This window comes from Mastomys coucha, unplaced genomic scaffold (genome assembly GCF_008632895.1).
Source record: "Mastomys coucha isolate ucsf_1 unplaced genomic scaffold, UCSF_Mcou_1 pScaffold12, whole genome shotgun sequence".
Classification (NCBI taxonomy): domain Eukaryota; kingdom Metazoa; phylum Chordata; class Mammalia; order Rodentia; family Muridae; genus Mastomys; species Mastomys coucha.
This window is the reverse complement of record NW_022196894.1, coordinates 56,895,460-56,914,303: the sequence shown is the minus strand read 5'-3', so window position 1 is coordinate 56,914,303 and position 18,844 is coordinate 56,895,460. Positions and strand designations below refer to the sequence as shown.

The following is an 18,844-nucleotide window of genomic DNA, read 5'->3' as shown; positions in this document are numbered from 1 at the left end:
AAAAAAAAAAAAAAAAAAAAAAAACAAAAAACTTATTTTTACATAAATTCTCCAGCAATATTTTTAAGAATACCAACTTGAATGCACTTTAGAATGTAAAATAACAGTGGATACTTAAGACTCAAAGAGCCTCCATCTACTTTGATTATTTTTTATACATTTGGTCTTTCCATGTATATACTGGCCTCTGGTGTTTTTTTTTTTTTTTCTTCTTTAATCTCTTATCATCATCTTCCAAGCAGCATCTGAGAGCTCAGCACAAATGCTGGGTACCTCTTATGGGTGTGGTAGTAGTACATGAAACATGTTTATTTTAATGGGGAAAGGGGTCATGTATGCTCAAAGATATGTATATTTTCATTGTAAAAAAAAAAACCCAACTTTATTCCTAAGTTTTAATTGTTAAAAAGTATTTTTAGAACCAAGGATGCTCTTTAAAGGACTTATTTCTTCCAAAGAACCAAGACAAGCCAGGTTAATGACATAATTCTATATGACATATATACTGGAGTTGTGCCTTTTCTACAACACTGGATTAAATAAACTTGTCCAAAGTATTGTTTTATCAGAATCTGGGATGCCTAATAATTTCCCGTTGTCCCTCTCATGTCCATAAAGCAGCAGCTTCTCCCTGCTCTTTTAAGTAACCACACCTCCACCCAGAGTACTAACCAGAAGACCAAGTCCTCCCCACACCCCACTGAAATTATGTGCAGGGAAAATAACAATTCTCTGCATAAAGGCACTAGAGTACTTGGATTAAAGACTCCGTCCAGAGAGACAGTGCCAGGTTCTCCTTTTCTTCATCTGTGTGAAGTTTCAGGTCCTTAACACAAATTGGTGACCCACACCAGATTTGCTTCAGAGCATCCACATGTGATAACGGAAAGCGAAGTCCATAAATCTGAAGAAAGATACATTGTTTAATACAAAAATAAAGTCACTTCATGGATTTTTGCATAAGCTTATACAATTCTCAATGTATTTTTAATATCCTTCAGAAGTAGGAAACTTGTTTCAGAAAAACTACTTCACCTGTAATTAGGTACTTCACAAAAGTCATCAATTCCCACATGAAAGCTTAGACTGCAACAACAACCTACTTTGAGTAGTTAAGTTGCTGCAGAATGTTTGGCATTTATCACACTTTTCTATAAGGTCACAGCTATTGTGTTTTAAAGCTGCTATCAATATATCCTTCACAATATTGACTGACTTAATTGTCCTATCAGTCAAGTAAAATGGCAGGTCTACAATGCTTCTGTAAAGACACATGACCTTACAGTCATAAGTAATTGTCCCAGCCACAACCCAAACCCCAGGGAAGACATTTGTTTTCAGTTGGAACACACCTCTGACTCTACCTCTTTTCCCATCATGTGCATCTCTCTCACATTCTTTAGAGAATGATAGATATAAACCATCTTTTGTTGAGCTTCATCCTTTAAAGAAAATATGAAGTTATTAACAAGAAAAATATTGAGGGCTTCAGGACTAGAAGGGTTAAAAAATATAACACCAAGGAAAATCTTGTGGGGGAGTGTGAGCGAGATGGCAGGCTCACTTTAGAGCTCTGGTTGGCTTGGAATTCATAGATACCTGCCTGGGATGAAGGCATACAGCATCATACCCCAATGAAAATCTTTAAAGCCTGGGTCCTCAAATGAAATGTATTCAATTCTGTACAAAATACTCTGGGCACAAGGTTACAATACAACTATTGTAATAGAGAAAAGCTAGCATGTTCAAGATCCGGATTTATATGTCAGCTTATCAGTAACAGTTTTTTTCTGGAATCACCTGCACTTTGTTCTATCAAGGTTTGACATTTCTAGAACAAAGAAGCTATAAAGTGATCAACTGTTGAGAAATACAAGCTGTGTTATTTACTAAAAATTCCATTTAAATTTCAGTAGTGGATCACAAGTCATCTCTACTCCCCTTGGTCTTCTACAACATTTATCATTCCTTGTCACTGACTAGCTAAATGCCTGAGCCAACATATAATGTCTCAGACTTAGTTATCAGAATCATACAGTGTGTACTTTAGTGATATTATTTCCATCATCCTTCTCTAGGCTTAGCCCTGAGAGCTACAGCTTGGCCTTTTACAGCCCCCTCAATGCTTAGGAATTACTAGGTAAAGCCACGAAACATGGAATAGTTCTCATAGACTAAAGTTTTTAGGGCTTAAAAAAAATAACAATGGAGAGATTTATTCAAACCAAGTACAACTCAGAATTTTATTTTCTTAAAAAACATAAACAAAAACCCCTAAACCCTTTTTAATGTATATGGGTGTTTTGCCTGCATGTATGTCTGCACATCACCTACATATCTGAAACCCAGAGGACAGAAGAGGACATCAGATAACCTAGAACTGAGGGACCAGAAGAGGACATCCAATGCCCTAGAACTGGAGTTACAGCTGTGAGCTGCCATGTGAGTGCCGAGAATCGAACCTCAGTCCTATGGAGAGGAGCAAGTGCTCTTAACTACTGATCCATCTCTAGTCACAGAAATTTACAATTTTACAAAGCTTTCCCATCAGCCAGTTTGGAGAATCAATGCATAAAAAGGCAAAATTACAGGGCATAGATTTTGTTCTCTATGATGTCCTACTATAGAATGTAAGCTGGATCTTTGCAGTATAGACACTGACAGGGACTGGGACAGGGAAACTCAAAAAGAGTCTTCAGTTGTTCATGAAGAGCAGTGTAGCCTGCAGTAGATTAGGAAGCAGAGACCAGACACACACACAAGAAGAGGATTCTGAGGATAAAGGTAGGTCCTTAAATCCCCAACAGGCATTGCAAGAGAACTGTGAGAAAGGCATGGCCTCAGTGGAGTAACCCGAGGTTCATGGAAATGGTATGCACAGAGGAAATCTCTTCCCCCTGGATACTCACAGATTGATTCTGATCTGGCCCTACTGTGAGGACAATATGATCTTTGAACTGCAGTCTTATAATGTTGTCCAACCTTGGCAACTTTTCACCTAGAACAGAAAGCCAGCCATCAAAAAGGAAGCCAACATGTTCAAACTTTGTGACCCATCTTTTAGCTCACGCTCTCCCACATCTATCATGATAATTAAAAGTGCAACTTGCACCTTCACAGACCTCATTCTTACAGTGATACAGGCATACCATTAGGTAAACAATGATGCAGGTTAATTGTATCTTAGAGGGCTAGGTGTGGGGCTCATTGGACAGCTTGCCTAGTACTTACAAGGTCTGTAAGTACTAGGCAATGCCAGCACCACACACAAAGACACACATTAAACAGGTATAAATAATCCCGTCTATGGTTGGAGAGAACTGTGTTGCTTCTGCATGAAAGCAGAGCCTCTACTCCACCTGGGCTCTGGAAGGAATGAGCTGTGTGACAATGGTACATAATTTAGTCCCTGTAAGTGAAATGCTGTGTCCTTTAAGACCCACCACAGAACAAAACAGTCTACTCTTTCTAAAGTGGACTTAGGGAAACGCAAAGAACTGCCACAAGAAACAAGCTGGCCTTATAAGGCCATGTGGGTGTAAGGAATATAATCAACCTTATTGACTATAGTAGCTAAACTAGGGAAACCATTAGATAAACACCCTGGAACTAAGCAGGGATGTATTTAGCAAATTCTGTTCTCCTAAAGATTAATATATTACTGGTAAAATACAATATTCTGAACAGGTGTAATCTAAATTAAATTCTAAATTTCCTTCAAAGGCTGTATAAGAAAAATGTACATGACGTTACCATAATTAGGGACTTTATATAGTTTAGTGGTCGTCACCTGGTGATAGGTGAGACTTATGATAGGGAAAAGACTCTTGGTGACTCTGAGACAAAGGGCTGGCCCAGTTAGCATTAGGTCTCAGGATTCTTTTGAACACTGTGTAACAGAATATTACTGTCAGTCAAGATAACTGTGGCTGGTCAAAATAAAAAAGTACCACCAAACAACAGTGCTCACATTATCAGTGGCCCGACACTCCTCTCCCTGGTTCTCAAGTGAAGGTGCTGTTTATCTGAGGTAACTTCAGCCTCATACATTCTTCCCACTCACTGTGTAATATCTAAAAGAGACCCATCTACTTCCAGACAGCACCAATCCATACCAAAGCTTTGCTTCCTGAGCCCTCTGGAAACTGAATTGTTTAGCTTAAGCCCAGACCCTGTAAATTCTTTCTAATGCCCTTTTATGGAGATACTTTACAGTGTGCAGCTTTCCCACTGCTACAAGTCAAAATATGCAACTTTGAGTATGAGTGTGTTCTTGGTGGCTTGTACTGGACACTGACAATACCTATCAGCTGAATTCCATCAGTCAATGACCGGTCAATCATTACTCACTACAACTTGGGAGATTTGTGCTATCTTTAATCATTCTTTTACTTTCCCTAGTGATAAGACACTTTAACATTCTTGCCTTAAATCTAACAAGATTATGTCAGTCAAGTTCTTCAGCATTTCTGGACATGATGAATATATCTACTCAGATATATTCTGCAGCTAACATGAGTTCTTACTTGCTGTCAGCTGCAAGGCAAGTTCTCACAAATGACTTGGGAGGTTAGTGAAGATAGCCTGTCTGTGAAACACACACTAAGGAGAGATGCTATCCTCTTGAAACCTAAAATGTTTCATGTGCTCCACCGGCTCCAAGTGGAGACCAGCCAGTAAAGCATCAAGTGTCTCTCCCATTATCCCCAGACCCCAGAGTAAAGAGCAAGTTCCACCTGGGTCCATCGTCTCTGTTCCATTTCCCCCATAGAAAGGAGGGAGTCTGTGCATGATGAAGTCCTTCTTCATTTCTGATGATAGCAGTTCTTTTCTGCCCTCAAGCTGGTCTGCAAGAGTCCTCAGAAAGCCACTTAACTTCCTTTTTACATCAGCTGGGGTTTCCACATTCTGGAAGCAAAGAAGTGAACCTTGACCAGACTTTGTTAGAGGTAGCTGCCCAGGTACAGTTTCACTATAATCTCCTGAGCTTCAATCCCAATACTGACATCTACTCACATAAACCATGCCATTCCATGGTGGAGAGGGACAACCTGGACATTAAGAGAAGAAAGCCTATTACATCCTTACAGGCGACATTTATCTTACATTATCCATCATTTGTAAAAAATATAAATAAAAACAATAGCTAAAACAATTTACAAAATTTTGCTTGGAAAACTGGATCCTTGGAATTATAGTACTATCCAGGCTCTATCTTTGGAGAGTAAGTCACCCTCCTAAAGTGACCGACTGCCTTACGTAATAAAAGCAACATTTGTTCTCAGCCCAGTCAACTTACTGTCTGGAAACTAACCAAAGAATACTCCTTTTCAAAATGCAGAAAACATCAGGAAATCCAAGGTGCACAATGAGCCCCGGGTGTCTCTTCTTCAACTAGATGCCTGATGTGTGCTCAATATAGACTTGTGGCCATGTTTATTTGTTCAACTATCTATTTATCAATATCCCCAGTCTTACTGTGTGAAAATACACAAAACATTTTTGAACAACAGTCAAAGGCAGGTCCCAGATGAATGGCCCTATGTGAAGCTACTCCCCATTTGCTGTGTAAATCCTTCTGCTCAGCAGGCCGACAGCAGGCTAGCTTGCTTCATCTATGAGGCAGGTTTGCCTCCCTGGTGCATGGCTTGGCACCTGCTTCTAACTGTTTCTATTCTCACCATGAGCATCCGCCGGGGCATTCCACTCCTTAAGGCCACATCGTCCTTCGCAATGTCAAAAACAAGCCCCGAAATGGAATCCAAAAGGCAATCTCCCCATGAACTACAACATAAAATAAGAAAATGAAAATAACCAAAGCTGTTAATGAATAAACAATATATGGAAATACCAATTACTACTCAAAACTGCAAACTGGGTTCCCATTTGCCCATTTCTGAGCAATTAAGAAAATTAAACAGATTCTACCACAAAGAAGGAATTTGGAAGATCAAACTAAGCACAAGCCTCTATAGGAACAGCTTTATGGGAAATTTCAACACTCAGTAAACATCCTATAAAAAAAATCTTACAGGCATTAAATCCAACAGAAATACATTTAGGGTAACAGACAGATCCCTGTACTATATCATTACTTGATCAGCAGTATGACACACTTTACTCTGTAAGGAAAAAGCTGATCCTCAGTAAAACATACACTAGCGTTGATGGTTTAAAACAAAACTGATTTCTAATAATTGTTTTACTGGATTAGAGAGCAAGCCAGTGTCCAAAAATAGTATCTAGAGAAAAGTATCAGTGCTCAGTTAACTTCACCTCTTCTGAGGTAGATTTGTCTCACTCCCGCCTCTGTGGCAGTTACAACTGGCTCTTTCCCAACCGTGTACGAAATTAAGTTAAGAAAGATAAAAACATTCTGTGGGATTCTTTCTTCATACACTTCTTAACTTGTTTAAATTTCTCCCATCACCAGCAGATTTCAAATCATGCAAAATGGGAATCATAGTATGGCTTCTGCTTCTCAGTCAGGAGAACTAACACTTTCCTGCTTCACATCCTAGAAGAATGGCAAAGGAGGAGCAAGGGCCTGTTAAGACACTTTCCCCAAAGTATCCACTACTTGGGTGTCACACGAGGTATGACTTAAAGCCAGAGCTTTCTTCATTCTTGCTGGTCATGGAGGATAGAAGCAGATCTCTGGACAAGGGAAATGGTCTTTTGCAGGGTTTTAGGTGGAAGTCATATGCCAACAGATCATAGAGGAATTAGATGGCAGATAAACAGTGTTCTTCCAAGGGTAAGAATATTAATTTGGGGAGACTTGCTCTAGCATTAGCAGGCCCTAGCTATTCCAGTGATGCCTCTTCCAGAGGTGTTGAGATGAGGCTGTACATTCCCTTACCACAGTGGAACCCAGGTTCAGAGTCCAGGAACACCTGAGAGGTCTGGTTCTCAGATTATATTCTTCCAGTCTAGCTCCTGCACTTCCTATCCAAATCAGAGGCCAGACTAGGCACATGCATCACAGTGTGTATCCCACAGCCCAGGCCAGCAACCCAGAACTTGGAAAACTCTTCCATAGCCCCAGCTGACTGAAGGACTGAATGAGATCCAGAGGCCTACCAGATCTTCATTTTAGGATGGGAGATGGATCAAGGCAGGCACTTAACAGCAGAAACAAAAGCAAATAGGGGTTAAGGCAAGGGGAAATGGATGGAATTGCTGATAGCATTACACCTACAGGGTATAAAGGAAAAAGTGGAAGTGAAAATAACCAAGGGTTGGCAAGATGGATCAGTGAATAATAGCAATTGTCAGGAATGCCTGTTTATGACCCCTGAAACCTACAATGGAAACACACACACACACAGAGGAGGGTTTGGTGGTGAAAAGAACTTCTTGAGGACCTAGTTTTGGTTGTCAGTAAAACTACATGGTAGTTCACAACTATCTGTAACTCTAATTCCAAGGAATCCAACACCCTCTTGTAGCCTCTGAGGGCACAGGTACACAGGCAATACATACACACACAGCCAACCAACAATCCACAGAAAATAAAATAAGAAAAGAAAAAAAAAGGAAATAAGATGGCAACAGATATAGAATTTAAAGTAAAGTAGGATTAAGAAGGAAAGAATTCTACCATGGAAGCACCAATGTTAACAACCAAGCAGGATTAGCTGTGTGACAATAATGATGCGGCACCAGAAGACACAGACGTTAATAGGGCCAGTGTACATGGTTGCTAAGATTCAGATGCTGTATCCTGGAACTTCTACAGTACCTCTGACTCACTCTTACAATTGTCCCTACTCTTTGTGCATGTGTGTGTGTGTGTGTTGGGGGGGGGGAATATATATATATATATATATATACACATGTATATATGAAATATTAGTGAGTGTGATGATATGCACATGACTGTGTGCATTTTATGCTGAGGTCAGACACTTGATGTCCTCTATCACTCTCTGCCATACTCCTTTGACACAAGGTCTCTCAACAGAGACTAGATCCCTGATGGTACCCAAGTCCTAATGACCCTCTTATCCCTGCTGTCCAACAGCACTGGAGCGCACACAGCACACCATATTTCTTTTCACCACCAAACCCTCCTCCATGTGTGTGTGTGTGTGTTTCCACTGTAGGTTTCAGGGGTCATAAATAGGCATTCCTGACAATTGCTATTACTCACTGATCCATCTTGCCAACCCTTGGTTATTTTCACTTCCTTTTTCCTTTATACCCTGTAGGTATAATGATATCCTTTTCTTTTACATGGATGCTGATATCCCAACCTCACATCTTCATGTTTGCATAGTAAGCACTTTTACCAGTGGGCCCTTTCTATTGCCCCCGTTCATCTTGACTGGCCTCACATTTTCTGTTCTTTACCTCAGAGTAACAAAGTACTTTTGAAACCTAAAACTTTATGCCATCCAACTGTGTACAAATGGCACTAACCCAGGCAGGATATAGCTATAACCCCCAGTGAATCTGAACATGGGTGAGTTTCACAGAGCAGTCATGAGGAAGAGATACTTACTAGCTCATTTTACAATTTCCTGCTTTTCAGCAGGAAGGACTTGATCCCCTCTGGTCCTGGACCATGGCCTTCTGACCCACCCCTACTTAATCATCCAGTAAGACTCACTAAGCTGTATGTCAAGTCTTCTCTACCTATTCCTGACACCCAAGTTGAGCTGAGCATATTGCTCCAATCACCAAGGGTCTCTGAAAACTTACTGTGATGTACCCACTGCTACAGGTTTTCTCTTTGCTCTGCTTTTACTTGCCTTTCTAAGGGACCCTCTATCTTCTATTTAGGTACTGTGAAGTATCCATGTGTTTGTGTGTCTCTGTGTGTGTTTCTATATGTGTGTGTGTGTGTGTGTGTGTGAGAGAGAGAGAGAGAGAGAGAGAGAGAGAGAGAGAGACAGAGAAAGAGAGAGAGACAAAGAGAGAGAAAAAGAGGGAGGAAGTGGGTGGGGGGAAGGCAGGAAGGGGGAGATATCTACGATGTTCAAAGAATATCCAGACAGGCAAATCATACATGAGGACACATCAAAGAAATATGGAGGGAGTCAGCACAGAATAAGAGGTAGTAGACAACTTTCTCAGGTCTATCCTGAATGTGGCTGCTTTGGGCCATATCTCAGAGGTGTCCTACAACACTAGGTTAGGAAGCAAAGGCCTTACTTGTTCTGGTAGGTGCTAATAGTCAGGTGAATAGAGTGGGCCAGGCCTGAAGGAGTTTCTGCCTGATGAATCGTCCCTCTGGGGAAGTACAACAAATCACCAGGCTAAAGGAAAAACAGAAGAGTTAAGTACATAGCAGTCTCTTGTCTTTAAGAAGATAAACATGCTTTGAGTATAAGTTCTCCATTCTAGAAATCACTACACATCTCAGGGACAGTCTGTGTGCTGGGCTCAGGTGGTGTCTTTATTCTCAGGGTGACACAAGATATACCTGAAACTATCCTCACAGGACTGAGATCCAAAAACATAACACCACCCTGTTTCTGGGGTGGCTACTCCCTCCCTCGGATTAAATCAGGGCTTTCAGTCACAGGACCAGTGAAACTTGCTTAGCTGCCTTAGCCTTAGACTCGCATCACTAAAATGGGACAAGAGTCCCAAAGCCCACAGCATTATTCAGAGGACTAAGGAAATGCTGTTTCCAAGTGCTGGGACAGCATGGGGTATGGTTTTATTAGTCACTGCCAGTCCTCATCTCTTGAGAATTTTCTTTAGATCTCCCTGAGAGGATCTATTATATCTCTTCTAACCCATCCTCCTCAGAGCCTTTCCCAGCAAGGCATGCAGTGTAGAATGCAGATTAATATGTGTGTGTGTGTGTGTGTGTGTGTGTGTGTGTGTGTGTGTGTGTGTGTGTAGTGTATTCTTAAGGCTTGCATGGCTGCCCATTTGCTCTGAATGACCCCAAAATGGCAGTACTTCAGGCAAATAAACAGTTTTGACAATTAAATCCATTATCATTTTGGTGCTACCCTGAGTGAGGCCTTCATGGATACACTTCATTCATTCCACAGGAATATGGATAATTGGCCCCAAGTCCTTTGGGGAAGACAAGGAGGCAGATTCTCCCTAGAAGAAGTTTTCCCAACACTGAGGCCAACTTAAGATTTCTGACCCCTGGGACAAATTAAATCTGTATTATTATAACAATCACTATGCTAACAAAACACTGGCATCTCACCCACAGAATCTGATTGTAAAGGAACCATTAACATGGTATATTTCAATCCCCAGACTACAAAGTATTATGATCCCCCGGTTTAGATAAATAATTTTTTTTTTTGCTCAAGGGCACTGCAGTTAAAGTGATTTTAGCTTAATTCAACTCTAAATCTGCCACACACCCAAGAAAAGTAAAAGGGCTTCTCTTTAGCACACTGAAACCCACATAGACCCACTATATAGGCTAGCACTAGAACAGGGGGAAGGCTGAAAAGGGCTTTGGAATTCTCATTGAAGCCCTCTATTCCTCTCTCAGAGTATGGTGCTTTAAAAAACAATAGCCCACATAGGCTCCTATGTCTAAATATTGGTTTCCAGTTGGTGTCTGTGCTTGGAAGGATTAGAAGGTGCAATCCTGTTGGAGGTATGTATCTAGAGGCAGGCTTGAGGTCTAGAAAGCCTTCTGCCAGCCCCAACACACTCTGCCTGTTTGCAGGATGAGTGTGAATTCTCAGCTATTGCTGCCATCCTGCCTTCACTCCACCATCATGAACTCTAATTCTCTGAAATCACAAGTCCAATTAAGGGCTTTCTTTTGTAAATTTCCTTGATTCCAGTATTTATCTCAATTCCTTTTGAAGGGGCCTACTGAGTAATCTTTGGTATATAGGCCCGACAACAGAGTAGAACGTGAGCAGTACATTAGCAATGCACTTTGAATGGGTACAGTTGTCATACAATAAACTACTTAGCAAGCCAGATGTTGAGCAATGAGCTATAAAGCAAACATAAAACCATCATTATTTATTCAGGATTCCTTTAATATAGGCATCCATCCAAAAAAGGGGAAGCTGTTTCCTCCTGGCTATTGACAGGCAAATCTTAAAATCAATAAAGAGATACAGGCAGAGATATGAATTAGGCTTGGTATATCTGCAAGATGCAAGAAATATGAGAAGATAGCTGCACACAATAGTTCCAATGTAAGAATCTTTGAAATGGTCTAATGTAATGATTTATATTGCCACTGAAGAAATGTATGTTTTCTAAGCAAGAGCATGAAGCTTATTTATGAAAGCTCTTCTTTCTCTCCACATCCTTTTCTCAAGGTCATCTCCTGCCTGACTCTGGTATGTTCCCATCCAAACAAACTGGATCAATATGCTAAGGAAACAATTTACGCTTAAGCTACTTGGCTCCCTCAAGGAGGAACCCATGCTAGCCCCTAGAGGGTAGGAACTATCAGGAAGAAAACAGGTGGCACTGAAATTTCTACCAAGAAAAGGAAGGCATCACTGTGCTCTGCTTACATTCCGACTACTGACTTAAATGTGGAGAAATAGGCAGCGAAGGCCAAACTGTCCACATTTACTCTAGAGAAGTTGGTGATTTGTTGAATTAAATTTATTTCTGTTGAGCTGAATTATACATGGAGACATGTTTTTTTAGAAAATGAATAGACTACCCATACCTTCAGCAGGAAGTCATGTGTTGGTGTGCCGATCCGGTCCTCGGGCTCCACACTGTACGCGTGTGCCAGGGGCACAGTTGGGGAGTACAGGCGCCAGTGTTTCGTTCCCTCCAGCTGCAGGATAAAAACCTATAGGAAGCCACACACAAGAGAGCATCAGAAAGCTCCCTGACAACCTGGGAGCTTCTAGAACATGTACCAGAAATGCATGTTCCTTACACAGAGATAAGCTGCCACTCCTAGAAATTTTTAAGGAGGTAATCAGGAATCCTGGTGTTGGACATTCATTCTTGTCACTTTTTCAGACTTGGCAGGTTTCTTTTTATATTCCACTAATCTTTACATCTTCTATCAGCTAGGCACTTGAAAGCCATAATCTGATAGAAAAATCAGATACAAGTAAATGCTCCAAAGCTTAAATACTACAATAAATAAAGTTTTCATTTGGCTAAAACTATCTTAATATTTTATTAAGAATATTTAAGAAACACTGTGGACAATGTATGTATCTCAAATAGTTCTCAGAGGAATGAAAAGGGATTTCTGTTATATCTGTGTTCACACCTTGTATAAGTATAAAAATAAAACTAGAAAATATTCAAGCCAATGAGTTAACTTTTTGGACGCCACAAAAGAATGAAATCAACCCTTGTAAATGTGCCAGGGATTAAATGGAACCAGGACCTTCATTCAAGCTGCACCAAGACTTTGTGAAAGTGGGAAAAATATATGTATTGTTGGCAGCCACCGAAAATGGACAAAGTGAAAGTAATGTAAGAATTATTTGTGTTTGCTCATCACTTTATACTTTTTTTTAAAAAGTCGATTATTCTTTTATAAATGTCACCCCCCCCCAAAAAAAAAAACAAGCCCTATTTCTAAAGACTGTGTAAATCTTTCATCAACAATACTCATGCTTTGAGAAGGAGCAGGAAGCCAGTCTGCAGGCATTCCAACATGGAAACGAGGTCAGGATCTTCAGGAAGGACCCAGAAGAACAGGCACATGCCTGGTCTAAGAGTGCCTGAGAGTGAACCCTGACAACTGAGCCAGTCAGGCCTCAGCAGCCTGTTCTTTCCAGCCCGGACAATGAATTTCCTCTCTTACCTCAACATCATCGTAATGTGGAGGGAGGCCCTGAGATCCTGCGGGAGTCATGTATACATTTGAGCCTACTAAGGACCCAAAGTAACATTCCAGCTTTTCCTGGATCCTCCAGAGCTCATCCTTTGACAAAGAAAAATGAAATAAAAAGTGAATAGAAAATAAGAAAGTAAATTCAATTAGGATGTCTCTCCTGTACAATTATTATGGGGGAAGTAATTAAACAATAAAAGTCTCCTCAGGAATCTTTGCAGTGTGCACACTCTAGATAATCTAATAGGTGTGAGCAGGTAAATGAGAAACTGGAAGAAAAAACAAGTCAATTTATCCCTTTAAAGTTTGCATTCACTTTAAGGTATAGAACGGACTGAAGAAACTCAAGAGACTAATTTGGAAGCTATGATTAAGCAGCACAAACAAGGAATGGACAGAGCGGCAGGGACAGAAGAAAAGGTGGAGACACACTTTGGAATTGGAGAGGGCTCTGCAACAGAGGAGGAAAGAAACAAGCTGCTTCTCCACTTGACCCATGATCTGCTACTTCCATTAACTGAGCTGGGAAAAGACTGTTGAAAAGGAAGTTTTCAGGGGCTAGCAAGCAGCTCAGCCAGTAAAGTACCTGCCACATAGATACAAAGAGCTGAGCTTGAATTCCCAGCACCCACTCTGGGTACCTTTAACTCCAGCTCTAGGAAGCAATGACAGTCTAGCCTAGGTGGGGAAATCCAGGTTCAGTGACAGGTCCTGCCATTATAAAAAGAGAGATGGAAAGAGATGGAGAAAAATATAGTCTCTGGCCTTTACATGTACACACACACACACACACACACACACACACACACACACACACACCTGCACGCACCTGCATGCTCTACCTATATCTGCAGACTCTACCTTCATCTCCTACACACAGTTTTCAGGAGTACAAAAAATGTTCCAAGCTGGAAATGTTAATTTCAGGATGCTATGATTTCCTATGGTGATATTCTACAGTCAGTTTGAAGATCTAAAGAAATTAAGGGTGGGAATTTACATTTGGGAACTCCTGACAAATAATTATTTAAAGCCAGAGGAACAGAAGTGACAACCTGGGAAAGGTACAGAGGACTGAGAACAAGCTAAGACTCCCCTGAGTGACTTATCAGCTACGAGGCTGAGAGGGATCAGTTACCAGAGTCACGTAGGACACAAGTGGGCCTTGTAGGTAACAGCACGTCCTACCTTCTAAGTGCTTACCCTGATAACTGAATACCCACATTAGCAATCCTGTCTCACAGGGTGGAAAAGATCATTAACACCTGTTTATAATGGAGGAAACCTAAGAGGAAAAGCACACAACCATTAACTGAGCCAAGATTCCAATCTGGGGAGTGCAGCTCCAGAACCCATACCCTCAAAACAAGCCAGCTGTTGTCTGAATGACAATAGCCTCCATAGACTCATACTGGAGTGGCACTACTAGGAGGATGTCCCTTGGGGGTGGGCTATGAGGTCTCAGATGCTCAATCCAGGCCTAGAGTCACTCTCTTCTGCTGCCTGCTGATCCAGATACAGAACATTCCAACTATATCTCCAGCACCATGTCTGCCTGAATGCTGCCATGCTTCCCATCATGACCAAAATTGATTAAATCTCTGAACTGTAAGCGAGGCCCAATTAAATGTTTTCTTTTATAAGAGTTCCTGTGGTAATGGTGTCTCTCCACAGCAACAGAAACGCTAAGATACCTACTCTAAACAGATTAAAGAAACTAAAGCTTTAATACAAATGAAAGCACAATGACTGACATAGGTGATATAGTATAAACATTAGGTTTGCTGAGAACACCAATGAACAAGGCTTGAGAATCAGTTCTACCACTGGACTGTAAGGAATCTAGTACTGAGAATAGCAAATGAGGAAAAATTGGGTCAACACGGAAAAAGCTTTGAGAGATATTCTTTATGAATGAAGACCACTGGGTTTCCCTATTTATAGATCTCAGAGGTTCTTCTTAGCACAGGAAACATAATTTAATAGCCTCTGAGTAGATCAAAGAGTTAGCAGAGCTCCCAAAGAGCTTAATTTATTTTGGAGAAATGCTACAGGACCTGGCTCTTTATTACTTAATATCTGGCACCATTGGGAATCCAGGCGTAGGCTCTTGTTCTCTAATGTCCCAAGAGATCATTTAGGAATGTACAGGTAACTTTATGGCTCCTGATATTGCTAAAAAGGACAAAAAAAAAAGGCACTGGCATGTAACTGACAAACATGTCTATTTTCTTCTTAAAGGATATCCCAAATGCTACAGTTCTAGCTTTCCCATTTATCTTGGCTCTCTGGTTATTTCATCTTCGAACTGACCCATTAACAAAAGATATAGAGTCAAACCATGCTGGTTGAAGTTGCAGTTACAAGTTCAGTGACTGTGCTTTATTTATAAAGGGATGCTATCTTCACTTACGATGGCCACCCGGGAGCTATTCCAGGACTTAACCCCTCAATGTCACAAGTTCTGTTATTAATATGTTAACATGTCTATTTGGATATCTGATGAGTCACCTGGGCACAGACCTCAAGCCACCACTTGGAGAGATGCAGGCAGGAAAGGAAGGCCTCAGCTAGTACCTGGGTGCTACCATGTACCGTAAAGTACAGCAGCAGGACAGCAGGGAGCCTTTCTATACACGAAACTAAACCACCCCACTAAAGCGCAAGGTTATTTTGGTAAGGTTAGAAACTTGAGTCTGGTTTTTATAGCTCTGATACTTACAAATACGCCTATGATTACTACAGATTCAAAACATCTACACAGGTACTGGGGAGATGGCCTAGTGGGTAGGAAGAACACCTGCTGGGCAAGCAGAAGGACCTGAGGTTATGTCCTTAGTACCCACAAGAGCTGATGTGGCAAAATATGTCTGTAATGTTAGCACTGGGAGATAGGCGAATGGAACAGTTGGATCCCTGGAGCTCACTGACCACCCAGTCTAAACAAATGGTTAGCTCCAGGTTCAGTGGGAGACCCTAATTACAAAATCTAAGATTGAAAGTAACATAGGAAAACACCCAACATCTTTTTCTGTCCTCCACACAAGCCTGCATGTGTGAGTATACCACACCGCTCCCCCCGCCCCTTGGGAGAAATAACAGATTCTCCTAAGTTCAAATGTATTTAAAGACCAAATGAACAATATGTGTTCTCACAATGATCTCCATCATCAAACCAGACATTCAACCTTAAACGGATGTGTGCCCAAACACTGCTTTCATATGTCTGAGAATTCTGCCATGGGGAAATCCATTACCTTAAATCTCTGTGGTTGGTGAAACTGAATTGTTGCCCTCTTCTGATCAAAATCTTTTCTCAGCTGAAGAAACTGCGCTTTGCCATCCTTATTTAAAACCTTCTTCTTCCCACTGATGCACCGGCAGACATTCACGTCTCTTCCATAGTATAGCCCTTGTCGGCAGAGTCTCTTCAGATCTGAGAGACTGAACAGAGACTGGTAATATTTGGCCAGTGAAGGGTCGTCCCTCTGAATAAGAAGGGGCTTTTGTTCCCAGAATTCCTTGAAAAAAGTCTCTACTTTGATGGGTGAGATTAAACTTTCAAAGAAACTACTGGGGCTGTCAAAGTTTAACACAGAAAAGCTATCAGGCAGATCCTCCTTCATCTGCTTGCAAGGAACAGACTCTTCTTCGCTCTCATTCCCCGTTGGCTTCACTTTCTTTGGCATTGTTCACAAGTAGGGAGGGAATGCAAACCTATCAAAAGAATAAGACATTATCAGGTTTGCAGGAATGCACGGGCACCATGCATGACTGTGACCATTTTGCCTCTTTGAAAACTCCACATTAGTCAGGACTACATCCTCCAGGATGAGACTGTCTTAAGCCAGTGTCAGTTATTCCAAGATGATTCAACCTTAAATACCACTGTTTGTACATTCATCTACAGGAAAACACAATTGTCTTATACAAACACTAAGTCCTGGAAATTAGTATTAATTAGGAGACTTGATTATCCCAAATTAAACCATTCAACTCTCTCAGAAGTTCTTATTCAAAGGGGAAGCAAAATGTGAAAATTTGAAATTGCAAAGCCCAAAATCTTGAATTTGGCTGCAATCAGCACAAGGTCCTGAATCTAATTAGATGTACTCTTTGTGGTACAACCATTTGATAGAGAATCAGGAACAGCTGTCCGCCGCCAGGTGCTGCTCAACAACACAACACAGAAAACCTTCCCAGGCAGAAGCCAACGTGCCCTGGGCCAGTGGCGTCACCTGGTGGCTGGAATAAGATGACAAATACTGTAAACTCCACTTTAAAGTGCTTGAGAAGTCCATCAGGAAGTGTCACCCTATGTGCCCATTAAAAAAAAAAAGGGTAAAAAAATCGGGTATATGGCAGATCTTCAAAAAGATCTAGCTTTTTAACGGGAATAAGACATCAATCACCAACATCATTAGCCTCTAGCACTTCTCCAATTTAACATGTGCAAAAGAGACAGGGGCATCAAGTGGACCAGATACCCTTAGTAACAACACTCCTGGTCTGTGGCACACATCTAGGTAGCAAGAGGACCAACATTCCCAAATACCCACAAACTATAAATCCTGGCAGTTATATAGCTTTTCCTCATGTAGGTTCAAGAACTGTAATTCAAAATATACAAATATTCACAATACAAAATTTGCACAAGTATTTGGGAGCAGATTTACAATGCCTGCACCTATATGAGACATGAGATAATGTAAACCTAAAATTGTATACTTGAGATAACCAACTAAAACAGGAAGGATTTATTTTGGTTCAGTTTCAGGGTCTTTAGTCTACTGGATGGTTCTGTTGCCTTGTGGAAAGTTGCAAAGTCACTGACAAGAGGCTATGACAGCAGTTACCTCATGGTCACAGAGAGGCAGAAAGAGAAGAGACAAGGGTAGCAACAGTCCCTTCAAAGGCACCATTCTATGACCTAACTTTCTTCCATTAGGCCCTGAAGAGTCCAAGAAGGAGTAGCAGAGGCTAGCAACCCATCTGCTAGTGTAAAGACTTGAGATCTGGGGTGAGTGGGTGTGCTGGAGGCGGGGTGTAAAATCAAAACCAAAACAAAGTTCCTAATTCATTTACACTTCGTATATACCTTACAGACATAGCCTGGGGTAATTTTATGCCTGCTTTTCTTGTGTCTCCAATTTGAGGTTTGGAATTTTAAACTTATGGTATGTTGGTGCTCAGAAATCAGATTTTATATATTTGGATTAGGGATGTTCAAACTGTATAACTCCTCTTTTTTCTTTCTTATTCTGAGAAGAGGTTCTGTTCTTCTGATTCCTAACAAATGCCCTGTTGCTAAAGAAGGCTGAGAATCATGGTGCTTATAAAATATCCTGTTTTTCTCAAGGTCAGTAACTTAAAATGCTGACTTCCTACTGCATTGAGTTACTAGGATTGCAAGAAAGCTGTCTTTCCTTCTCATCAAATGTGGAGTAGCATTCTGGCAGCACTGTGGACTGAACAAAAGAAGTATTCTGCTCTGGGAAGTCCTAGAATGATCTGCAACAACTAAGTTTAAAAACAGCCTTTAAAAAGCAACCTAGATGCAAACTCAACAAATTAGCAAGTGGAAACTGAACAAATACAAAACCCTCTAAAGGTCTCATTTTGGTATCTAAATTTGTAACACCAAGGAGCTCAGCTCTTTTAAAAAGCAGAGAACCATGGTAGCAAACAATGACAACAGCTAGTAACACTGAAGAGAAGGAGTTAAAGATGACCTGAAAAAAGATAACACTGGTGTTAACATACGTGCTGTGTATGCTTGGTTCAGGGACAGGCACTAAGAGAAGGTGTGGCCTTCTTGTAGTAGGTGTGTCACTATGGGCTTGAGCTTCAAGACCCTTGTCCTAGCTGCCTGGAAGCCAGTCTTCTCTTAGCAGCCTTCAGATGAAGATGTAGAACTATCAACTGCTCCTACACCATGCCTGCCTGACACTGTCATGCTCCTGACTTGATGATAATGAAATGAACCTCTGAACCTGTAAGCTAGACCCTATAAAATGTTTTCCTTGTGGGTTGCTCTTCCTGTATTCCTTTTTTTTTTTTTTTTTTTTTTTTTTT

At 41.0% G+C, this 18,844-nt stretch overlaps 1 protein-coding gene across 2 annotated transcripts in view; it reads right to left on the bottom strand.

Annotated features, from left to right (window-relative positions):
- Positions 1-174: 174 nt before the first annotated feature.
- Riox2 (ribosomal oxygenase 2) overlaps positions 175-18,844 on the bottom strand; it is a 22,467-nt gene continuing 3,797 nt past the window's right edge. Inside the window, exons 2-10 of one of the 2 annotated variants that reach the window (XM_031364184.1) lie at positions 16,027-16,486; positions 12,740-12,859; positions 11,633-11,761; positions 9,160-9,263; positions 5,682-5,784; positions 4,737-4,908; positions 2,910-2,998; positions 1,353-1,442; positions 175-904 (exon numbers count right to left, since the gene is read on the bottom strand). In XM_031364184.1, coding sequence (XP_031220044.1) covers positions 746-904; positions 1,353-1,442; positions 2,910-2,998; positions 4,737-4,908; positions 5,682-5,784; positions 9,160-9,263; positions 11,633-11,761; positions 12,740-12,859; positions 16,027-16,458 — 1,398 coding nt within the window. In that variant the 5' untranslated portion in view covers positions 16,459-16,486 and the 3' untranslated portion in view covers positions 175-745. The remainder of the gene's footprint in view (positions 905-1,352; positions 1,443-2,909; positions 2,999-4,736; positions 4,909-5,681; positions 5,785-9,159; positions 9,264-11,632; positions 11,762-12,739; positions 12,860-16,026; positions 16,487-18,844) is intronic. The other variant, XM_031364186.1, reaches the window with a different exon arrangement.